The 22,865-nt window shown below is 38.9% G+C and overlaps 1 protein-coding gene across 4 annotated transcripts in view; it reads right to left on the reverse strand.

Moving 5' to 3' along the window:
• Positions 1-22,865, reverse strand: part of ITPRID1 (ITPR interacting domain containing 1) — a 208,048-nt gene that overhangs the window by 85,934 nt on the left and 99,249 nt on the right. For all 4 annotated transcript variants that reach the window (XM_077491716.1, XM_077491713.1, XM_077491714.1 and 1 more), the window contains 2 exons: positions 20,404-20,455; positions 1,130-1,210 (listed from right to left, as the gene is read on the reverse strand). In XM_077491716.1, the coding sequence (XP_077347842.1) occupies positions 1,130-1,210; positions 20,404-20,455 (133 nt within the window). The remainder of the gene's footprint in view (positions 1-1,129; positions 1,211-20,403; positions 20,456-22,865) is intronic.

Here is a 22,865-nt window from a genome sequence, read left to right on the forward strand (position 1 = left end):
CCGTCGAAAAAATGTGTTTAGTTTCGTTCCGTATGAAAAAATAATTAGTATTTCGTAATTTGTGTACGAAATTTAATTTGGATTCGTACGAAATAAGAATTTTCGTAAACTTGTCGTTAAAATAACGAAAGTTTGTTAGGATTAATTTATCATTATGAGGGGTTCCCACCATCCTTGTGCTGTGCTGACTTCCTGGGTTTTTAACTTTTACGTTTGTTAACTTTTCGTAACAATTACGAATGTTCGTACTTCCCAGGTCTGTACATCTGCTGTGTGTCCATTATGAGGGGTTCCCACCATCCCTGTGCTGTGCTGACTTCCTCTGATTGGTGAACAAAACACCAGTCACGTTTCTGTTAATTTGGATCCGGAATTCGTTAACGAAATTTCGTATTTCGTATGAAATTCGTAAGCATAAAAATTTGTATTTCGGATTCGTATGAATGTACGAATTTCCGGAAATTCGTACGAATTTTCGATTCGTACGAAACTAATCGCACATGTCTATTGAATACTGATATTACTGGTATCAACCACACATACTGTATTTTTGCTGTACCGGCACAGGGCAGAACCACAATTCTTTTCCTATTACAAATACAGAAGACCCACACCTATCATTTCTTTTGATGCATTCTTAATCATTGAGCTCCATGGTTTCAAGCCTCGCATATCACATATTAGCATTCATTCATAAAGCTACTAGAGGTATTTTGCATCTCATCAAAGACTCTATTTCTAATAAAATTGTAGTTTATCATATGAGTCATTAACCACCTCGGGCTCTTGCTCTCAATAGACCTTTCATATAAACTCACTGTTATTGCCTACCAGAATCTAGCAATATTATTAGGAACAAAATTATACTCACTGTACAACTTCAGCAGATTTGTGCGATAAAATAGTTTCAAAAGCTATGTACACATTTTTCCCGAGAGTACTGTATATATACATACACACACACACACACACATTATATATATATATATATATATATATATATATATATATATTTATTTATATATACATATAAGGATATTTTCTGTTTTGTTATGATATGATATTCAAGATAATAAAAAATGTTTCTCTATAAGAGTACATTTTATTGGTAAAGTTTTCTGCAACCAACCTTGAAGGAGTGGATGTAGCAGGTTTTTCACCTCCATCCCATTTGGCTGTGGGAGGTGCTTCCATGTATGAATTCAGAGAGCTGGACATGAGAAATACACAAGATTATATTACTATATCAACTCAACACAACATTGTAATTATTCAGCTTGACAATTCTATTCATTTTGGCTCAGTTTCCTTCCTAAATTAGAGAAAGGAATAGTAAATTGGAACATAAAAAAACAATACGTTTGCTGCAACCCACGTAGCCTTACTTTGGAAAACAAAATATGGTAGCATATTGTAGGTGCAAGAATAAAGGTGTTAGGTGTTAGCAAATGCTAATTATACTGCAAATGAGACAGAAGGTATTCTGTTTTATGACAGATGGTGAATCAGCTGCTAACCTTCAGGGAACACAGCTTCTTCAGCCATGACTTTCAAAATATATTATTTCTGAAATAATGTGTTCCTTTTTGAGCAATGTACAGCCCCAATCAAGCTGCCTAGGTGGTCACATTACAGAATACATCGTTGATTAAGCAACTCTTCACCTGCTTTGGTTAGTATCTGGGCGTTGCTTAGAGAAAAGACTGAAAATAATTTTCTTTAGATTGGCCTTGAAAAGTGACAAAACAGTTAATTGCAGGTCTATAAAAAAAAATAGGCAAGTTGTGTGTGTTTAATGAGCTATCTAGAGTTTCTGGTCATTAATTAGTCACAAAAGCCAGCACTTGTAATACAAACAATGTTTCTGTATCAGCTTTTAGGTAAGCCATTACAAATATACTCCAGCCCTTTATGTTTGTCTTTCAAAACTATTCCTGGGAAATCATTTTCCTATGTCTTTAATTTAGTTACAGATCGTGACGACTGGGAGTTTTTTATTGTCTGATTATTATCTAATTCAATGCAGTTCTAGGCTATGTTTTAAGGAAGAGATTAGCAGAATCACAATTTTATATTATTCTTGGCTTAATAATAACATTGGCTTGTCATACAATGAGGGTATTTCCTCCTAGGCAAGCGTCTGGTGACACTGCTAAAACCCAGTGTAAAGGGAAAGTAGAGAGTGTTCTCATTGAGATCAAGTCAGCACACACTTCAGTTATTGTAGTGTTTAACCCTTTATGCTCACAAGTCATTGATGTCTAGATACTCAGGTCGAATTTATCATTGTCAGCATTTGTTGGTTAAATCGGCAATAATTCTATGAATAGTAGAAGAGTTACCAAATAAAAGCAAGGCATTTATGTGGTAACTTTTCACAAAAAACATTTTTTTTTATTATACTGTAGGCTGACAATGCAAAAATGAAAAAAATAAGTAAATGTTTGATATGTTTTATTATTTTAATATTACATCATTTAAAATAAGGCACCGCAGCCTGAAGGTGACAGTGCTCTTCTGCAGACTGAAAGGCTTCATGTATTTCAATGAGACTTCCAGAGTGCCATAGTGAAGAAATAACCAGGAACCATGCTGATTGGTTCACAGTTATCAGTGGCAGCTGGTATTGAGAGCCACCAGCTGTAGTAAACGTAGGCTGGAGGCTCTCAATGAGATAATATTTAAAAACCTTTCCCCAGCATAGGGACATCCTGCTGGGGGATATTTATATACAATTGGTGAGTGGGAATGGGTTACTTTGCCTACTGTCTCTTTTGATATGTTTGGTACAACACTGAAATAACAACTCAAATAGTTACCCACTGAAAAGGCACAATGCTTCCCCTTTAATAAGTGTCCTGTGTAATCCGCTATGGAATTAACTCCAGAGAAGGTCAACAGTAATGGAATTTCCTGAAGTGGGTGCCATGTATCATTTAACTGCTTCATTCATTTCCAATAACAATGAAACTTGAAAGGCAGGTTTAAATGTAACTGGTGGAGATGCTTTTTTTTAATAACAGGTTTTCTTTGTAAGAAAACCAGCAAAAAGAAGATTCCAGCGTCCCATAGCAGGAACTTTTCTGGTTCTTAAAATAACAAACAAATGAATTTGGGTGAAGGTGTCCAGTACAGCTGTCTGTATGTAAAGTTGTACAATTTCACAATTATATGTTCTTTTTTAAGGTAATTTTTTGAGAAGGGTACCTTTTTATTATAGAGTAAATTAGCATTTAGAGGGAACACTTCACTATAACTGTAATTTTTAGTAGTGCAGCACATATGCAGACCTGCATTGTGAGAGAGAACAGTAAATCGCAACCTTTGTGTAACAATGTAGAGCCCTCATACTTAGAAGCTTTTAGTCAATGGTCACTGCCCACTACAGCACCTGTGTACTTCTTTATTGTATGAATTCACTTCTCCACTCACTGCCATTGTAATAATACAGTGGCAGTCAATACAGCAGTGTTCTAGCACGTTTCCAACAATGATTGGCAATTACTGCCACAAATGTAAGGGTGCCACAATCTCCATTCAATATCCAGAATGTAATGGTGCACTTCTCCACAGACTACTGCCGATTTAATGGCAAACCACACACTACAAACATAGTGTGATGTCACTATGGGGGAGATTTACTGAAACTGGTGCACAAATAATCTGGTGCAGCTGTGAATAGTAACACAGTATTCGTAAGTAAGTTTATTGGCAAAGCTTAATTGAACAAACTAAAGTTAGAAGCTTATTGATTACTATGCAGAGCTGCACCAGATTCTGTGTGCACCAGATTTAATAAAGCTCCTCCTTTGTATGCTATACATTTCCTAGACTGCAGAAATCTGTATACTGTAATACATTTATATCACCAGGATTTTTTTTTTTCAAGTGGGAACACTTTCCTGGTTTTAAACTAAGAGCTAACACTTTGGATTTTAGCAGTACCAAGAACATCCATATTAATTATGTTATCTCTGAGTCAGCAAAAGTCCAGAAGTAGGTACTGACCTTGTATAACATCTCACCAAATATGGTGCTGGCCTTCCAATGAGAAAAACAGATAAAGGCATTGTCAGGGGGATTACTGTGAGTCTCAGTAAAAGCTAACAATTACCTTTAAAAGTGTACTCACGTCACCAAATTTGGCCATATATATTAATATTAGATTATTTTTCCTCCATCTATTCTACACAGCATGGATACATGAATCTCCTGCTGTGGCTATATTATTCTCATAGCTGGCACCAGCAGCCGTCGGAATATCCCAACAGTGGCTGCATTTGATTGGATACAGCTGCTCTTTGGCCCACAATTTTCCACCCGGATGCTTCAGTTTTTCTATCAAAGGATGTTGGTTGGGAGGGATGGACAGGGCCACCTAATGAGTTAATTTCAGCCCATTTGTTAGGAACCAGCTGAAATGTGAACAGTGTATGGGCAGCTTTAATAAATGGTGAGGAAAATATATAAATGTAGCTAATGCTAGAATCACTTTAGGTTCAAATAAAAGAATCTCCTGTAATATAAGAAAAACATGTCCTGCTGCCGGCACTGCCGAATTTCAATCAAATGCAGAGAAATCACCTCTGAAATCTCTTCAGACACCAACAGTTCAGAGAGTGGTGATCACTTTAATAAGCTCTTAGTTTGGATTGATAAAAAATAGGAAAAAATATGTATATATACAGTATAGAAGTGATAAACACTGTCAGAACCATAACAGACTTTTGAGAGTGCTAAATACCTCTGCTCAGTAGTTCTTCCCTCTGACCTCTACATCACTACAGTGTTCTGTAATGATGTAAGGGTAGGTAGGAGAAACCAGTGCAGTGGGGGACCAGGAGATTAACACTCTCATAAGACACTTAAAGTTAGGGTTGGGTTAAATGTTAGGGGTTAAGGTTTGACTGAGTTGAAAAGGTGTCAGGAGTTAAGCCATTATTTTAAGGTTTAACCACTTCAGCCCCGGAAGGATTTACCCCCTTCCTGACCAAGCCCCTTTTTCGCTTTAACTGACAATTGCGCGGTTGTGTGACATTGTACCCTAACAAAATTTGATCACCTCTATAAACAAAAAAAGTGAACATTTGGGGAAAAAAAGCAATATTTTTGCTATAATAAATATCCCCCCAAAAACATAAAATAAACAAATTTCTTCCTCAGTTTAGGCTGATATGTATTCTTCTACATATTTTTGGTTAAAAAAAAATCGCGATAAGCGTATATTGATTGGTTTGCATTGGTTCGCATCTACAAAAAAAGCGGATAGATTCATGGCATTTTTATTATAAATTTTTTGTATGGAAATTTGGTGTTATGTAGTGTAGGCCTGCAATTCTTATGAATTACTTAACCACTTACGGGCCGCCGGCGGCTGTTTGAAGGAGGATATTGTTGTTATGGCAGCAGCTAGCTGCCATAACCCCCAGTAGCTTTTTCTTTAGCGGGCGGTCCGCTACAAGATAAAAGTGGTCCCTGTGGCGGAGTCGCAGCGAGATCACTTTTATCGGTGGCGGGAGAGGGTCCCCTCCAGCCGCGATACGGTGCCTTCCACTGCTTACCGGAGCTTTCGGCAGAGGCAAAGGTGATCACGTCCTCCTGTTGGCTCAGTATGGAGACGAGTGAGGGGAAGATGGCCTCCACCTGTCTCCATACAATTGCTGGGCGGAAGTGACGTTTTGACCTCTTAAAGTGGTTGTAAACCCTTACAAACCACTTTGACCTACTGGTAAGCCTAGATTAAGGCTTACCTGTAGGTCCAAGAAATATCTCCTAAACCTACACTGTTTAGGAGATATTAACAGAAATACAGGCATGCGCCGTAGACAGCGGTGAGCAGGCGCACTATCGCTGTTAGCAGCATGCCGCTGCTAATGGTGATATGCCGTTAGTGGCAGCTCCCATGCGTGGGAGTGACGTCACCGCTGCTCCGGCGCTGTGTCACCGCTGTCCCCTGTGCCCATTATGCTTTACCTTTGCAGGGAAACAAAGAAGAAATAAACCCATCAGGGTTTACTTCCTCTTTAAAGGGCAATTTTTTTAAATTATTTTTTTAACTTACAAAATGCAGCCTGTAGAATTTTTTAACCGTCGCCTATGGAGATTTGTCACCATTCCACTAGCAGGCGCAATTTTGAAGCATGACATGTTGGATATAAATTTACTCAGCGTAACATTATCTTTCACAATATAAAAAAAATGGGCTAATTTTACTGCTGTCTTATTTTTTCTATTTAAAAAAAGTGATTTTTTTAAAAAAAAAGTGCACTTGTACGGTGTGAAAAAAGTATTGCAATGACCGCCATTTTATTCTCAATATATAAAGTTTGGGGGTTCTAAGTAATTTTCTAGCAAAAAAAAAATGTTTTAAACATGTAAACACCAAAATCTCAAAACGAGGCTGGTCCTAAGTGGTTAAACCTGACCAAACAAGACTCCAGTAGACATCCCAGATGTGATAAAGTTTGAAACACAAAATCATTAATTATAATCTAATAATTAATATAATTTTATTCAATAATGTAATACAAAATAATGACATTTGTCAAACAAAGAAAATTCAATAAAGATCCTGAGTGTGATAAATTTTGAAACAAGTTACAACACACAGTCTGACGTCACAATCAGGACAATGGAACCTGCTTTCTTTTTTGGACTTTCTTTCCATTGCCACCTCTCTTTGAACAGCAAACTACGCACATCCTGGTAGGTGCTGTCTTTTTTGCGGTTGGCGGTATATAATCCATAAAGTGACGACCAGTCAGGCGTTCTGGGTTGGCAATGTCAACAGCACGTCGTCCAGGTTTGTTCACAGCTACTGATGGCGTCTGGTGGTTGACAAAAATCTGCTCAGCCACCTTCCAGATAAAATCAGAATGAACAAGAGGCTTGTCACTCTTTGGAATGCATATATCCTGTACAGAGCAAAGGCATTGTTCCAGAAGATGCCTGGAAATCTTTTTATAATATTTTTTATGCTGTTTGCGCATAGCCGGATAAAATGTCATTGCCTGATCGGCTCTGTCGGCACCTCCCATGGTGTTATTATAATCTATCACGACTTGCAGCTTCAGCATATCTTCCCCACCTTTTGTGTGGACTGTGGCAGTGGAGGTATCGTGCACAGTACTCATGAGACACACGTCCTTCCTGTCTCTCCATCGCATTGGCATCATCTTACCCTTCTGCCAGGCAACCATTTCTCCGGTTTTTCGTTTTTTCTTGGCAAACATAGATGGCATGTCACATCGGTTAGATGGCATGTCACTAACGGTACCATACGCATCAGTCTTGTTTTGTAGCAAAACCTCAATCAATTCCTGAGAAGTGTAGAAATTGTCCATGGTCACACAATATCCCTGGTTCAGCAATGGCTCCAGCAGTGAAAGGACAGAGGATGTGCCCATCCCATAGCCACTGTACCTGGGGTTGAACTTCGTGCCTTTACCAGTGTAAATGACCGAATTCCAGATGTACCCAGTGGATGACTCGAAGAGCATGTAGGATTTGATGCCAAACCGCGCTCTTTTGGATGCAATAAGCTGTATCCAGCTTAGGCGTCCCTTGTAGACCATCAAATTTTCATCCACGCTGACATCCCTTAATGGCACCTAGGTCCGCTGGAAATTGGTCACAATAATTTGGCATACCTCCCAGATTTTTTTTTGTTTGGGCACATGATGAGTGGCCTCATCAAATTCTTCATTGTTCGTGAAGTGGAAATACTTCATGATGAGGGAAAAACGGTATTCTGACATCATGGTGCCAAAAAACGGACTGGCCAGTAACTTATTGGTGGTCCAGTACCATTTCTGGAGTGGTTTCCTCACCACCGCCTGAAGAATGATGAGTCCCAGAAACTGCTAGATGTCCTCTTTGGTCACCGGTTCCCACTTTCTGCTTCTTGAAAACCTGGCATGCAGAGTAGCAGATTGCTGCTCTTGGTAGTGATTTGTCTCTGCGACAATTTTTTCAATTACCTCCTCAGTAAGGAATAATTGCAGGTATGCCAGAGGGTTGTCACTCCCAACATCTACCTTCATCCCAGGTGATCCAGTGAAGAGGAATCTTGGGGGCGATATCTGGTCCGTATTGCATTCAATAGGGCACCAAGTGTGCACATCGCTAAGGTCAGGTGCATGATCATCACCGTTGTCACTTGCCAGATCAGTGTCAGTGTCAGACGAAAAATCTCCCCACGACTCACTATCGCTCAGTTCTGCGAGCAAATTCGTGTCGCTGTCACTGTCAATCAACTAGTCCAAAAGCGCTTTTGTAGTAAAGTGGCGCTTTTTTTGATGCCATGTTATAAATATTTTATGGCCACAAATTACAGTAAAATGGAAGGCAAGGGGCACTCTGTACATTGATCAAGTGTCAGATCTGAGATGATACAGTGTAATCCTCTCAGATTACAATGTATCACCTCTTTTTATGTGTGTGTCACTTTTGAACTTCCCGCCCAGTTCCGCTCCCATGCACGGCTGCTGCTCTCAGGCAATGGAACCAGGAAGTCAGATGCCGGTCGGCGCTCTCGCCAGTGATCTCACCGGCAATCACAGCGGAGAACATTGCTGGATCACCAGAAGGTAAGGGGCTCCGCTGACAGCTCTGCAATGTTACCCGGAGCGTGACTCGGGGTTACTGCTCCTGGCAGAGAAAATCAACCTAATGCTCGGGAATACCGCCAGGGAGGTTAAGGTATATGTAATGGGTTGGAGCTTAATTAAAGGGTTACATGCTAGGTGTCACTAAATGTGTTTTAGGAATTGTATTTTTATATGTAAATTTTGTGATGTGAGAAGGGGCGAAGTAGTTAAGGATTATTTATTGATATTTATTGAAAGGAACACTTGGTATCATAGGGACACCATCATTTAGGTGAACTAAAAGAGGCCTGCACTGAAAACTAACAGCACTGAGCTGTCGGTTCGAAGAACTAAATTGTCAGAGTATTTATAATATACAGTACTATACAAATACCCCTCTACTCATAAAGTTGCATTGGAATTTATGAGCTGTAACAATCATTTTTATTTTAAACATCTCTCCAGCCATTAAAAAATATGATCCTCAGTTTAAAGTACTTAGTCTGGATTGATAAAGAATAGGAAAAAATATTAAAGTGTCAGATATCTGCACTTACAATGACTACATATGACGCAGTCTAAAAAAATATTAAATCTCCTGGATTAGTGGGATGTAACTGAATATAAATAAAAAGTCTTATTCAGGCATGTGACCAGTTACTGTTCATCATTACAACAGTCATTTATTCTAAGGTGTATCCTAATAGGGTAGTATTGTGTCTATTCTATAAGGCAAAGTATTCTACTATTAAAGACAGAACATGTTTTCACAGGATATATTTATAGAAAAGGTTCTCATGAAATATAAACCCTGATTTTGCATATCTTTTGCATTACCCTGTATACTTCAGTGTTGTAACTTTTTTACAGGTTACTAATTTATTCGCTGATCTGGGGATTAAATTACAAATACACAACTGGGCTGATTTCTTAATGGATCTTAGAATCCTCACACACTAAATTGTGTTAAAAGTTTTTCCATTTATTTATCATGTGCAGATGAAATAAGTAAAAGGAAATTAGCTTTTCACGTGATTGGATAATTGAAGTAAATATTCACATAATGTGTGAGGATTCTCAACTTCATTAGTTAAATCAGTCGCTGTGTATATTTCAGTAAAACTTTTTAGTGTAGTTAGATTTTGATGACACAAAGGACTGATGCATTTTATTTCCATGCACCATATCTTATACTTTGTTGCACAAATTGCAGAGCATGTAACTAAGGCAGCCCATAGATGATTCTTTTTTTACATACAACTATAAGGTTAAATTAAAAAGAACGACACAATTTTCCCATCCACACATTCAAGGTGAATGGGGGAATCCTCCCTGCTGTGCCTTTGTATTCTGATAGCAGGGTCAGAATACACTGATCTGCACTGTCAGCTGTAGCCCGACAGAGCTGATTGAGCAGACATTTTTCAACGGGGTGGTTGTACAGAAGTCGATTGGTAGATTGACTTCTGTACAACCACCCTGTCCATACATAAATCAAAATTTGGCTGGTCCCCGCTGAACCAGTTGAATTTCGATTGCCTGCATAAGATTTGATCAAAGGTTGTATGGCTCAGAACAGTGGAAAACAAAGTCTTACTTTGGAAGTTTGCAATCAGGGTGTCCAAGCCGAGGTGTCCTCCCACACACCAATAGACAAATTGTCATCAAGAAAAAGAAGCAGCCGGAAACTCCATAACATCAAGCGTATTTATTGTAAAGCCTTCACAGTGAGTACAATCAACAGCAGATTCGTTTCGGGGATAAGCCTTGTTCACAGCACACATATATGTTAAAAAACATGAACCTTTATAACTAAAAGACTATCATATGACTACTGCTCCTCTCCCATCAACAATGTGTTCGTTCAATTGAAATTAGGTGAAGGGTTGCAAATTGTCAACAGATATGAAGATGACAAGTGAGAAGCAAAGAGTCTAGCTATAATACAACACATGACATACAAAACATACAAAGACTTAACGTGTGAGAAAAAAAATGCATTAAAAGCTCTATAAGAGAATCTTTAATGAAAAAATGTATACATTTTAAAATTCATAAGATGTAGAATATAAAGTCTATACATAAAAGATAGTACACATTCAAAGTGTATTACAAGCGATGGGTATAGTACAATGCCCATAACATGACTTTTTAGAACTTAAATCATAAAAAGGTCCACATCATAGCAGTGGTTCATTCCTGCCTTGTCTTAAGGTGGAAAATCAACCAGACTTCACTTGAAAGAAGTACACAATGGATGTCGCCCCCCCCCCCCCCCCAGGATAATTTAACTCTTTCCAAACCCTAGTACAAAAAGGATGCCATATTGCCGTTATGTTCATACTTAAAGTGCTTAGACACATTGGATAAACTTTTGTAAGGAATGTAAGAAGTGCCGTGAAAATGTTCGCTGACTCCAGTTCTCAATGGTCTCATTCTCATGGTGCAACCCACATGTTGTTTCTTACCTTTCTTGCATTCCACAACATATACAACATTGCTAGTACCACAGTTGATACATTCACAAATCATAAATTCTCGTCCTGTGGCACGTGAAACTACTGTCTTGTGTTGTCTAGAGTGACTGCTACAGAAACGGAATGTGTTATTCCTACAAATGTAAGAGCCCACAGTGTTCAACCAATTTCTTTGCTATATTGCTGTGACTCAAATAAATTTGGGGACAAAAGGTCTCCTAGAATTTTAGCATGGCGGCTTGAAAACCTACAGCCCGATCTGAGTATTGGAGCCAAATCTCCATCAGCGGAAAGTATTGGTAAATATTTATAATCTTTTTAATTTTATTGAATTCCAAGGAGAAGGCAGTTACAAACGTGACTGAAATTGTTTTCCTGTCATTAGAACTCTTACTAAAGCTCTTCTTGCGACCAGCATTCTCCAAGAGGATAATTCTATTTTTCTCCATGGCGAGACAGTCAAGTCCAGAAATGCAGAAATAGACACTTTTCAAGCCTTGGTAGAGCAGGATTTAGTCAAACTTGCGGATGGATTGGCGACCCGGCCTATCTGATACAAGGACAATCTCACTAAATCAGAAAGAGATGCTATTGTCGGTCTCAAATCACAATTTTACCTAGTGATAAAAGAAGCCGACAAAGGGGGCTGGGTTATCATTCTAAACGCAAGTAATTATAAGGAAGATGCTTTGCACCAGTTGCAGGATACCTCCACATATTGAATTTTGGATAGGAATCCCACTCCTGTCTTCATACCTTCTGGACACAGGTGTGGAGATAGACAGAAAGGTAGCAGAGCTTATGGTCAATTCTCCTATAGTCCCCATTTTCCATTACATGCACAAACTCCAAAAGAATATAATGCCAATACAAGGTAGACCGATAGTGGTAGGTGTCGGTTCCCTTTATAAACATTTGGGTTATTGTTTAGAAGAGTATCTTCAACCATTGGTTGTAAGATTACCTGGCCATATCAAGGACACTACATCAGTACTGACATTTTTACAGGAAGTGGTGTGGATGGAGGAGTACCAGTGGTTCACCATGGATGTGAAGTCACTGTATTCCACACGACCTTGCAATCAAAGCCCTTGAACATCAACTTACATGTTACAGTACTTACGACACAAGTCTGAGAGAGTTCATAATTATAGCAGTCGAATCTCTTCTTATCTGCAATTATTTCATTGATTGAGCTTTCTATCTGAAATGTAGTGGGGCCTCGATGGGGTCCCGTTTTTAACCATCCTTGGCAATCATGTACATGGGCTGGTGGGAGGAGAGTTTTCTCTTCTCCCGACACAACTCTACATAGACGACATGCTAATTATATGGGATAGTTCCCTTATGGAGTGTGTTACATTTGTAGCCTTGGAGAACAAAAATCATCTCAATTTGGAATTTAGTTTTGATAGTCATAATGATGCCATCATTTTTTTAAATCTTACTTTAACAGGCTGTGCAGCTCAGGGTTTGGTTACAACTTGCACTTATCGTAAGGCATGTGCAGACAATGCCTTACTTCTGGCTACTAGTTGCCATCCTGCACACACCAAACGATCCATTCTGATGGGGGAGTTCATCAGGGCCAGGCATAGCTGTTCTACTGAGGAAGGTTTTAATAAGACGGGCAAAATTATAGCCTCACGACTTAATTCATGAGAGTACAACAAATGGAATATAGATAGAGCAGCCGTTTCGCCAGGGAGAAAAATAGAATTACCCTCTTGGAGAATGCTGGTAACAAGAAGAGCTTTAGTAATAGTAAGAATTCTAATAACAGGAAAACAAGTTCAGTCACTTTTGTAACTGACTTCTCCTTGGAATTTAATAAAATTAAGAACATTATAAATAAATATTTACCCATACTTTCCACAGATGGAGATTTGGCACCAATACTTAGATTGGGCGGTAGATTTTCAAACCACCTTGCTCAAAAGCTAGGAACCTTTTGTCCCCAAGCTTGTTTGAGTCGCAGCAATACAAAAAAACTTTGTAGGAATAACACATACCGTTTCTGTAGCAGACACTCTAGACAACACAAGACAGTCGTTTCACGTGCCACAGGATGAGAATTCACAATTCATGAATGTATCAACTGTGGCACTAGCAATGTTGTATATGTTGTGGAATGCGATAAATGTAACAAACAATATGTGGGTTGCACCATAAAACCACTGAGAACTCGAATCAGCGAACATTTTCACGGTGCATCTTAAAGTACTGACAAAGGCTTATCCAATGTGTCTAAGCACTTTATGTATGAACATAATGGCAGTATGGCATCCTTTTCGTTCTCTGGCTTGGAACAAGTTAAATTATCCTTGGGGGGGGGCGAAATACATCATTCACTTCTTTCATGTGAAGTCTGGTTGATTTTCTACCTAAAGACAAGGGTACCTGCGGGAATGAACCACCGCTATGATGTGGACCTTTTTATGATTTAAGTTCAAAAAAGTCCTGGAGTTATAGGCATTGTACTATGCCCATCACTTGTGATACACTTTAAATGTGTACTATCTTTTATGTATAAACTTTATATTCTACATCTTATGATTTTTTAAATGTATACATTTTTTCATTAAAGATTCTCTTATACAGCTTTTAATACATGTATTTTCTCACATGTTAAGGTAGTCTTTGTATGTTTTATATCTCATGTGTTGTATTATAGCTAGACTCTTTGCTTTTCACTTGTCATCTTCACATCTGTTGACAATTTTCAACCAATCATCTGATTTCAATTGAACACATTGTTGATTGGAGAGGAGCAGAAGTCATGTGATAGTCTCTTATATATAAATGTTCATGTTTTTCAACATATATGTGTGCTGTGAACAAGGTTTATAGCCAAAACTAGTCTGCTGCTGACTGTACTCACTGTGAAGGCTTTACAATAAATACGCTCGATGTTATGGTGTTGCCGGCTGCTTCTTTTTCTTGATCACCATTTGCCTGCTTAAGATGCTGCCAGTTTCATATAAAAAAAAAATACAAGCTGTGAATTGTACATCATCGATGCTTATCCCAGGTGCTAAGGTTGTTTTGCCTTAGTTAGGGTTACAGTTTGTAAATCACCTGGAAATTAACATCCACTTAACTAAAGCTGGCATTACATTATACAATTTTCTTGTACAATTTTCCTTTACCAAAACTATATAATATGAGGTCATACCTAAACACTTTCTATTTGTGTGCAATCAGGCAGGCCCTTGCACTCCATAGTTGAAGGTAAATCTAATGGAAATTGAATAAGACAATTGTATAATGTATGACCAGCATAAGTTACATCCATAAAACCTTCCATTAATACATATGGATCCATAAATAGCAAAAGAAAAGAGATGATTGGCTGTCATGGCAGTCCATGCTCCACAGGTCAATAAATTAGTTTTTGCTGACATTTAAATGTTGGAGCTACATGTTTAAAGGGTTAAATACTCAGATGTTGGCTAAACATTAAGAGCTCAGTTTGGAAGTTAAAGTTGTAGTAAACACGACAAAAAATATAATAAAATATGGGCCTCCTGTAGCTTAAGCCAAGCCATAATGCGCTAGTATGCACTGCATACTAGCACATTGTGACATATTTACCTTTCCAAGCGAAGCCATCCAGGAGTGCCCTGACACCTCTTCCATTTTTACCAGGTCTTGCACATGTGCTTGGGATTCACGATCGTTGCCTGGTGCGCTGCACATGTGTGGCTGATGTCATTGGCTATTGCTGATGTGAATACCTCCTAAATGGTGCACATGTAAGACTTATTCATTGTACAAGTTCACATACAGAGTTAACTACCACTTTAACTGTTAGGGGTTAAGAGGCATATTTATAAGGCATTGAGAGTGACTTTCACCAAACATTTACTCGTGGTGAATTAATCACAGATGTTTAAAATACATGAACCTAGAAGATTCACCTGCAATGACAATTTGATAAATGGTAAATTCACTGCTTTTTAAATCTGCCCTAAAGTGTAACAGTTAGGTTAAAGGAGAAGTACAGCCAAAGCTAATTTTTTAGCAGACAGCGGGCTGAAGTCCTCTGTCTGCTGGTGTCACAGAGCCGGTCCAGGCGATCATATGGTCGCAATCCGCCCTCATGCCTGGACCGGCACCTGGCTCAGTCTCTCAGCGAGCCGCTAAGAGCCTGAGTCGGCCACCCCCACCCCCTGGACAGCCCAGCACTCCAGTGAGCGCTGACTGTCACCAGCTCTCTGCTCACATAACTGTGAGAACTAAGAAATCTGTGGTGTTTGATCGCTCGGTGTTAGAGCTGGCGGGGAACAGATGCAGCATCGAAGCAATGCTAGATCTGGCTAGATAAGTTTGATTCTACAAAAAAAACACACAGCCCACACTTCTTTTTTAAGTTTTAATAAGTGGTAAAGGCAGGATAAGGGTTAAATGTACAATATTGTGAGGAACAGTCAACTTCTTTTATTTACAAAATGTTTTTTTTTCCCTTCTCCCTCCTTTTTCTGCTAGACATATATGCTGCAATCTGGTGTAACAACAGAGGGGGATGTGGGATATACTTACCTTCCATGGAGCAGGCAGAGCCTCTACTGACACATTTAAATTGCATTTTGATCATTCTTCTGCACGATTACTGTTGTCAGTCATGTATATTCTCACGTCATGAGATAAGTGATCAGAAGCAGCCTGTTTATATAGCCCACCCAACAAGCTTTTCCTGTATGGTTAGTCACATGCTGGGAAGTCAGAGACTTCCACTTAGTGATAATGATATGAACTAAAGGATAATCTATAACAACAGAAATGGTTCCAATTAAACCAATTTATTACAATACAGTTCATGTAAAATTATCCTTCCAGGATAGTACACAATAGAGGAACAAAGTCATGGTTTCTTGTTGTTTTGGGCATTGAAAGCTTTAAAAAATAAATGTTACATATATTCTACTATGTAATTAGGAGGTGGAAATACATCTTTAGTTCAGTTCATTTGGAATGGCATCCCAATAAACTGGATTTGCAGTGCACCACTTCTCACGGTTACACACCACTTGTCGTTGTGGTAATGCAAGCCTATACATTTGTGCTCAAAAGTTTGCATACTCTGGCAGAATTTGTGAAAATTTGCCATTAATATTGAAAATATGACTGATAATAAATGGCTTCATGTGATCTCTATCCTTAAATAAAAGACAGTTTTTTGGCATGATCAAATAATTTTTTTGGATCCTATTTAAATCATAATAACAGAAATCACCCAAATGGCCCCGATAAAATGTACAGTACTGTTCAATCACTTAGAAAGTGGAAAATTTGGGTCTGTTTTGATACCAAGCCAAAGTCAGGTAGACCAAGAAAGATTGCACCCACACCTGGCAGAAGAATTGCCCAGGATACAAAGAAGAACCCATAGGTACCCTCTGGAGAAATACAGCCTGCTCTCCAAAAAGACGATGTGGTATTTTTTTAAGGAGCATAATTCAACGATAATTGAACAAAAAAGAGCTGCATGGTTGAACTGACAGAAGGAAGCCTTTACTGCACCAATGCCACAAAAAAGCCCAATGAGGCACATCAAGGTGTTGTTGGGCATATTGTAACCAGGCTTTTTTGTGTAACTTGTGCAGTAAAGGCTTTTTTCTGGCAACTTGAACAAAAAAGAGCTGCATGAAAAGTATCATCGTATTGTGCTCCTTAAAAACAACCACACTATATTTTTCCAGAGCAGCCTGTATTTCTCCTGAGGCTACCTGTGGGTTTTTCTTTGTATCCCAAACAATTCATGTGGCAGTTGTGGTGGAAATCTTTCTTGATCTACCTGAACTTGGCTTGATATCAAGAGATCCCCAAATTTTCCACTTTTTATTAAATGATTGAACAGTACTGACTGGCATATTGAAGGCTTTGGATATCTTTTTATATCCTTTTCCATTTTTGTAAAGTTTCATTCCCTTGTTACGCAGGTCTTTTGGCTGTTCTTTTCTGCTCCCCATGGTTTAATATCTAGCCTGCTTAGTGCATCCACGTGAGAGCTAACAAACTCATTGCTATTTAAAAGCCACGAATGTGGGAAATTAACTTTTATTAGCCATTTTAACCTGTATGTGCCACCTTCTGTGTCTGTACCAAGGCCAAACATTCCAGGGTATGTAAACTTTTGATCAGGGCCATTTGGGCGATTTCTGTTATCATTATGATTTTAAAAGGAGACAAAAAACTATGTGATAATAAATGGCTTCATGTGATCACTATCCAGTTTTTTGGCATGATTAGTCATATTTTCAGTATAAATGGCAAAATTTCACAATTTCTGCCAGGGTATGCACACTTTTGAGCACAACTGTAAGAAGGCTTACTTATATGTACTGAAAATATCTCTTAAATGTGCACCGTTTAGGAGATGGTGCACGTTTGTGGCGCGCTCTCCCAGCACAGAGGCTGGGTTCTTACCAACAGCCATGGGCCGCGTTCTAACGATCGGGACCTGGAACGGCCGATTCCAGGTCACCTGCTCTCTGTGATAGCCACTGCATGGCTATCACAGTGATCAATCACTGTGAAGCCCACCCATGTGTTTTCGGTCTCTGTGAATGGACAAGAAAAATATATTGCATCATTCTCTGTGCAGAGATATAAAAAAAAAGTTTGTAAAGAAAAAAATAATAAATAAAAATACCTAGATCAAGGTTTGATCTAGGTCAATGCCAGGGTTAGTGTTTGTGTCAAGGTCAGGGTCAGTATTTTTTTTGGACAGGATTTTTTATTTTTTTTTAATTAGTATCAGTGCCAGTTAGTGTCAGTGTGTTTCAGGTAGGATTTAAAAAAAAAGAAAAAATGTGCACTATTGTTTCTGAGGTACAAATTTTACGGGATAAAAAAAATAATCGAATTTCCCTCACTGTTACTTGTTTCTTGCCCCTAATAACAGGGCCCTTCATTATACTGTGTGGTAGGCTCAGGGGCGGCCTCACCATTGGGCCACTCGGCCACTGCCCAAGGGCCCCGAGCCACTAGGGGGTTGCTAGCCTCAGTAAAACCAGGGATAGTATGTAAAAATCTGTGTGTTTTTTTTTACATCTGTCTTTGAAATGTCCCTTACTGACATCCTTTTGGTCTAAAAATCCTAAGATTATAGCTACCCCACCTCTCCAGTACCTTCTCAGCCAATAGAAACATGTCTGTGTATATACTCTGTGTACTGTGCGATTGTATACTGTGTGTGTGTGTATACTGTGTGGGCCCCATAATCTCTTATTGCCCGGGGGCCCCATGAGTTGTCAGTCCATCCCTGGCTAGGCTACAACTAAATAATCGGGTGGGTGCTGGGTTTAACCTGCTGATACTGTTGCATTTCATTTTCCATTTTAGTATCTAATAATACATGGGAGAGGCAGAGGAGGGGACTTCTGCTTACTCTTGAAAGTTTCTTTATGGATGCTTTAAGTGTAGTATTTATACCCCTTATATTTTCCACATTTTGTCAAGTTACAACCAAAAACGTAAATGTATTTTATTGGGATTTTCTGTGCTAGACCAACACAAAGTAGCACTTAATTGTGAAGTGGATGCAATTTTTTTTTTACAAATATGTGAAAAGTGTGGCGGCCATTTGTATTCAGCCCCCTTTACTCAGACAAAATACTTTTTCAAGGCACTGTAATTATATTGTCACCTTGTATGTGCAGTAAGGGCTTGTTCACACCACAATTTCTGCATTCTGGATGCATTTTTGCATATGCGTTTACACACATTTTGATGCGTTTTTAATTTGTTCTAGTGTGTTTTTTTCCTCTTTTATTTTGACATTTGAATAATCTTTATTTCCATTCAGGGCAATGTGCATTCTGATGCATTATGTTGCGTTTACATGGGTTTTCACATATTTTCATGTGTTCCGGACAGAGAAGGTTGTTCTATTGTTAAAAGCACTGGAACTTCTGCACTGGTGTGAACTGCATGGCAAACACAGTGCATGCAGTCTGGATACTGTTTAAAAATGCACTGGAAAGCATCTGGTGTGAACCAACCTTAAAGGTGAATTTCGGAACCTTTAGGTGCCTACATTTTATGGATTTAGTTGCCATTGTCATAAGTTAACTTTAACCACTTGCTACACGTCCACCGTCAAATGACGGCTGGGTGGTGCGGCTCTCATTCTGGGAGGTCGTCATATGACGGCCTCCCAGAATGTCTGCTCTCGCATGCCCCCGGGGGAGTGCAGCATGGCGAGCATGGCCGCGCCAAGTTGCTAGGGCACGGCGTGACCTTGATCTGTGTGAAGAGCCACGGTCACGCCCCTTTAACTATGTGATCGGCTGTGTCCAGTCATATGTAAACACGAAGATGCTGGTAATCGGTGCTCCTTGCTTCACACTGACAGAATGTGAGGAGAGGAGAACCAATCAGCGGCATCTCTTCATGAGGGACAGCTAGGTATGTAATCAGGGCACTGATCATCAGTGCCCTGATTACAATGAAATCCACACCACTAACAGCAATGATTGTCCACCACTGCCAGCAATCAGTGCCAACCAGTGCCCACATTTGCCACCAATCTGTGTCCACAAGTGGCAGCAATCAGTGCCCATAAGTCCCAGCAATCAATGGCCATTAGTGATGCCAGTCAGTGCTGGCTATCAGTGCTGCCCATCAATGCCCATCAGTGCACCCATCAATGCCGCCTATATGTGCCGCCCATCTGTGCCCACCAGTGCTGCCTATCTGTGCCCATCAGTGGCACCTATCAGTGCCACCTATCTGTGCCCATAAATGCGGCATATTGGTGCCTCATCAGTGCCACCTCATCAATGCCCATCAGTGAAGAGAAAAATTACTTATTTACAAAATTCAGTGACAGAAACTAAGAAAACCTTTTTTTTTTCAAAATCTGTGGTCCTTTTTTTTTGTTTTTTTTTTGTTTAGGAAAAAAAAATACCCAGGAGTGATTAAATACCACCAAAATAAAGCTCTATTTGTTTGAAAATGCTAACAATTTCACATGGTTACAGTGTAGCATGGCCGCGTAATTGTCATTCAAAGTGTGACAGCGCTGGAATCTGAAAAATGGCCTTGGCAGGAAGGGGGTGTAAGTGCCCTGTATTGAGGTGGTTAAACAAGAGCAGTTCCAATCCTGAATGTTATTCTTTACTGTGCCCCTGGGCTGCCAGATACATATTGGTATAGGTGCCTGGGTACATATTTGTGTCTGTATTTTATCTGGATACAAACAACCTCGGCAATAGAATAATAGTAATAAAGTAGATATACTTCTATAGTCAGTTTACTGTTGTGTACAATTTAGTCTCCTTAAAAAATACCCAAGTGTACAGTGAACATTGAGAAAATACAAGTAAGCTTGCCTCATATAATCCTTGACAGATAGTTTGGTCATCCCCATTTTGCATGCCAAGCCTAAACAATAAGAAGAAAAGAAAGGGTGAATGGAAATATACTAAGATCACATGGTGCATTTATACAGTGCTGTTTACATAACCAAAGGCACATATTTGTATATATAGACAGTACTTTTATTTGACTGTGGTAATGGAATGTTAAATCTACTAATATACCATAATTATATGGAAGAATTTCCATAGAGGTTATTTGTTGTCAGTGTGCAGGAAAATAGGCACAGCACATTCTTTCTTATATAACCAGTGAAGATGTGTCATAACTATCATTCATCCTATGTGACGATAGGGAACAGCGAGTGACTCACATTCAAAACACCAAAGCAGGAATAACCACTAAGGCATAGCAATATAGCCATATAGACTAAGGGTCGGGACATATTCCATTAACTGGAGACATTATGTTTACAGCCTTAAAACCACATATAAAAACATTATTGTAGATGATTGTGATTATTTTGTATAGCTCAATTTTTTTTGAGCCCATGTACAGTGCCTTAAAAAAATATTCTGCCCCTTGAAATTGTCCCCATTTTGTCATGTTACAATCAAAAACATATATCTATTTTATTGGGATTTTATATGATAGACCAACAGAAAGGGGCACACAATTGTAAAGTGGAAGGAAAATGAGAAATGTTTTTCAATTTATTTTCTTTACAAATAAATATATGAACAGTGTGGTGTGCATTTGTATTCAGATCCCTTTACTCTAAAACCCCTAACTAATATCTAGTGGAACCAATTGCCTTAAATAGAGTCCAACAATGTGTAATTTAATCTCAGTACAAATACAGCTGTTCTGTGAAGCCCTTCGAGATTTGTTAGAGAAACTTAGGGAACAAACAGCATCAAGAAGGCCAAGGAACATACCAAACAGGTCAGGGATAAAGTTGTGGAGAAGTTTAAAGCAGGGTCAGGTTATAAAAAAAATATCCCAAGCTTTGAACATCTCATCGAGCACTGTTCAACTCATCATCTGAAAACGAAAAGAGTATGGCACAACTGCAAACCTACGAACACATGACCGTCCACCTAAAATAACAGGCCAGGCAAGGGGATAATCAGAGAAGCAGCCAAGAGGTCCATGGTAACTCTGGAGGAGCTGTAGAGATCCACAGCTCAAGTGGAAGAATCTGTCCACAGAAAAACTATTAGGCTGGCCATACACTATACAATTTTCTTATTAAATTTTCTTTAACTTTACCTTCAACCAAAGGCATGCCTAACTGCATACACATTGAAAATACACATTGAAAGTGATTAGGTTTGACCTCATATTATATGGTTTTGATAAATCTAAAGGAAAATTGAAGAAGAAAATCGTATAATGTATGGCAAGACTTAGTCATACACTCCACAAATCTGGCCTTTATGGAAGAGTGGCAAGAAGAAAGCCATAAGAAGTCCTGTTTGCAGTTTGCAAGAAGCCATGTAGTCAAATGAGACCAAAATTTTACTTTTTGCCCTTTAAGCAAAATGTGTAGCGGAAAACTGCACATCATGTTGTGGGGATGCTTTTCTTCAGCAGGGACAGGGAAGCTGGTCAGGGTTGGTGGGAAGATAGATGGAGCCAATCTTAGGGTAACATCTTACAGGGCAATCTTAGAATAAATCCTGTTAGCGTTTGCAAGACTGGGGTGGAGGTTCACCTTCACCTTCAGCAGGACACCGACCCTAAACATGCAGCCAGAGCTACACTGGAATAGTTTAGATCAAAGCATACTCATGTGTTAGAATGGCCCAGTCAAAGTCCAAACCTAAACGCAACTGAGAATTTGTGGCAAGACTTGGAAATTGCTGTTCACATACATTCTCTATCTAATCTGACAGAGCTTGAGCCATTTTACAAAGAAGAATGGGCAAAATTTTCACTCTCTAGATGTGGAAAGTTGTTAGAGACATCTCCAAAAAGACTTGCAGCTGTAATTGCAGCGAAAGGGGGTTCTACAAAGTATTGACTCAGGGGGCTGAATACAAATGCATGTTTCACATATTTCTTTGTAAAAAATGTTGAAAACCATTTATCATTTTCCTTCCACTTCACAATTATGTGCCACTTTGTGTTGGTCTATCATATAAAACCTCAATAATATACATATACGTTTTTGGGTGTAACATGACAAAAAGTGGAAAATTTGAAGGAGTATGAATACTTTTTCAAGGCACTGTATTTAACAGACTTTTATGTTTTGTACTAGATATGTTCATCAAAAAAATATTTTATATGATTGGACTTTACCAACATTTATATCCTTTCTTTGAAAAATGAAAAAAAAACTGATTGTGGTTTAAACACTTGCTTTACCTTGAAATGGCTTTGAATAGTTACATTTTAGGTTCTGTTAGCAACTCATGCCCTGTACGCAAGAGCGGAATTTCCGTTGGAAAAATCTTTGATGGTTTTTCTG

This window comes from Lithobates pipiens, unplaced genomic scaffold (assembly GCF_037356315.1).
Source record: "Lithobates pipiens isolate NorthernLeopardFrog02 unplaced genomic scaffold, aLitPip1_a1.2 Scaffold_19, whole genome shotgun sequence".
In the NCBI taxonomy this organism is placed as follows: Eukaryota; Metazoa; Chordata; class Amphibia; order Anura; family Ranidae; genus Lithobates; species Lithobates pipiens.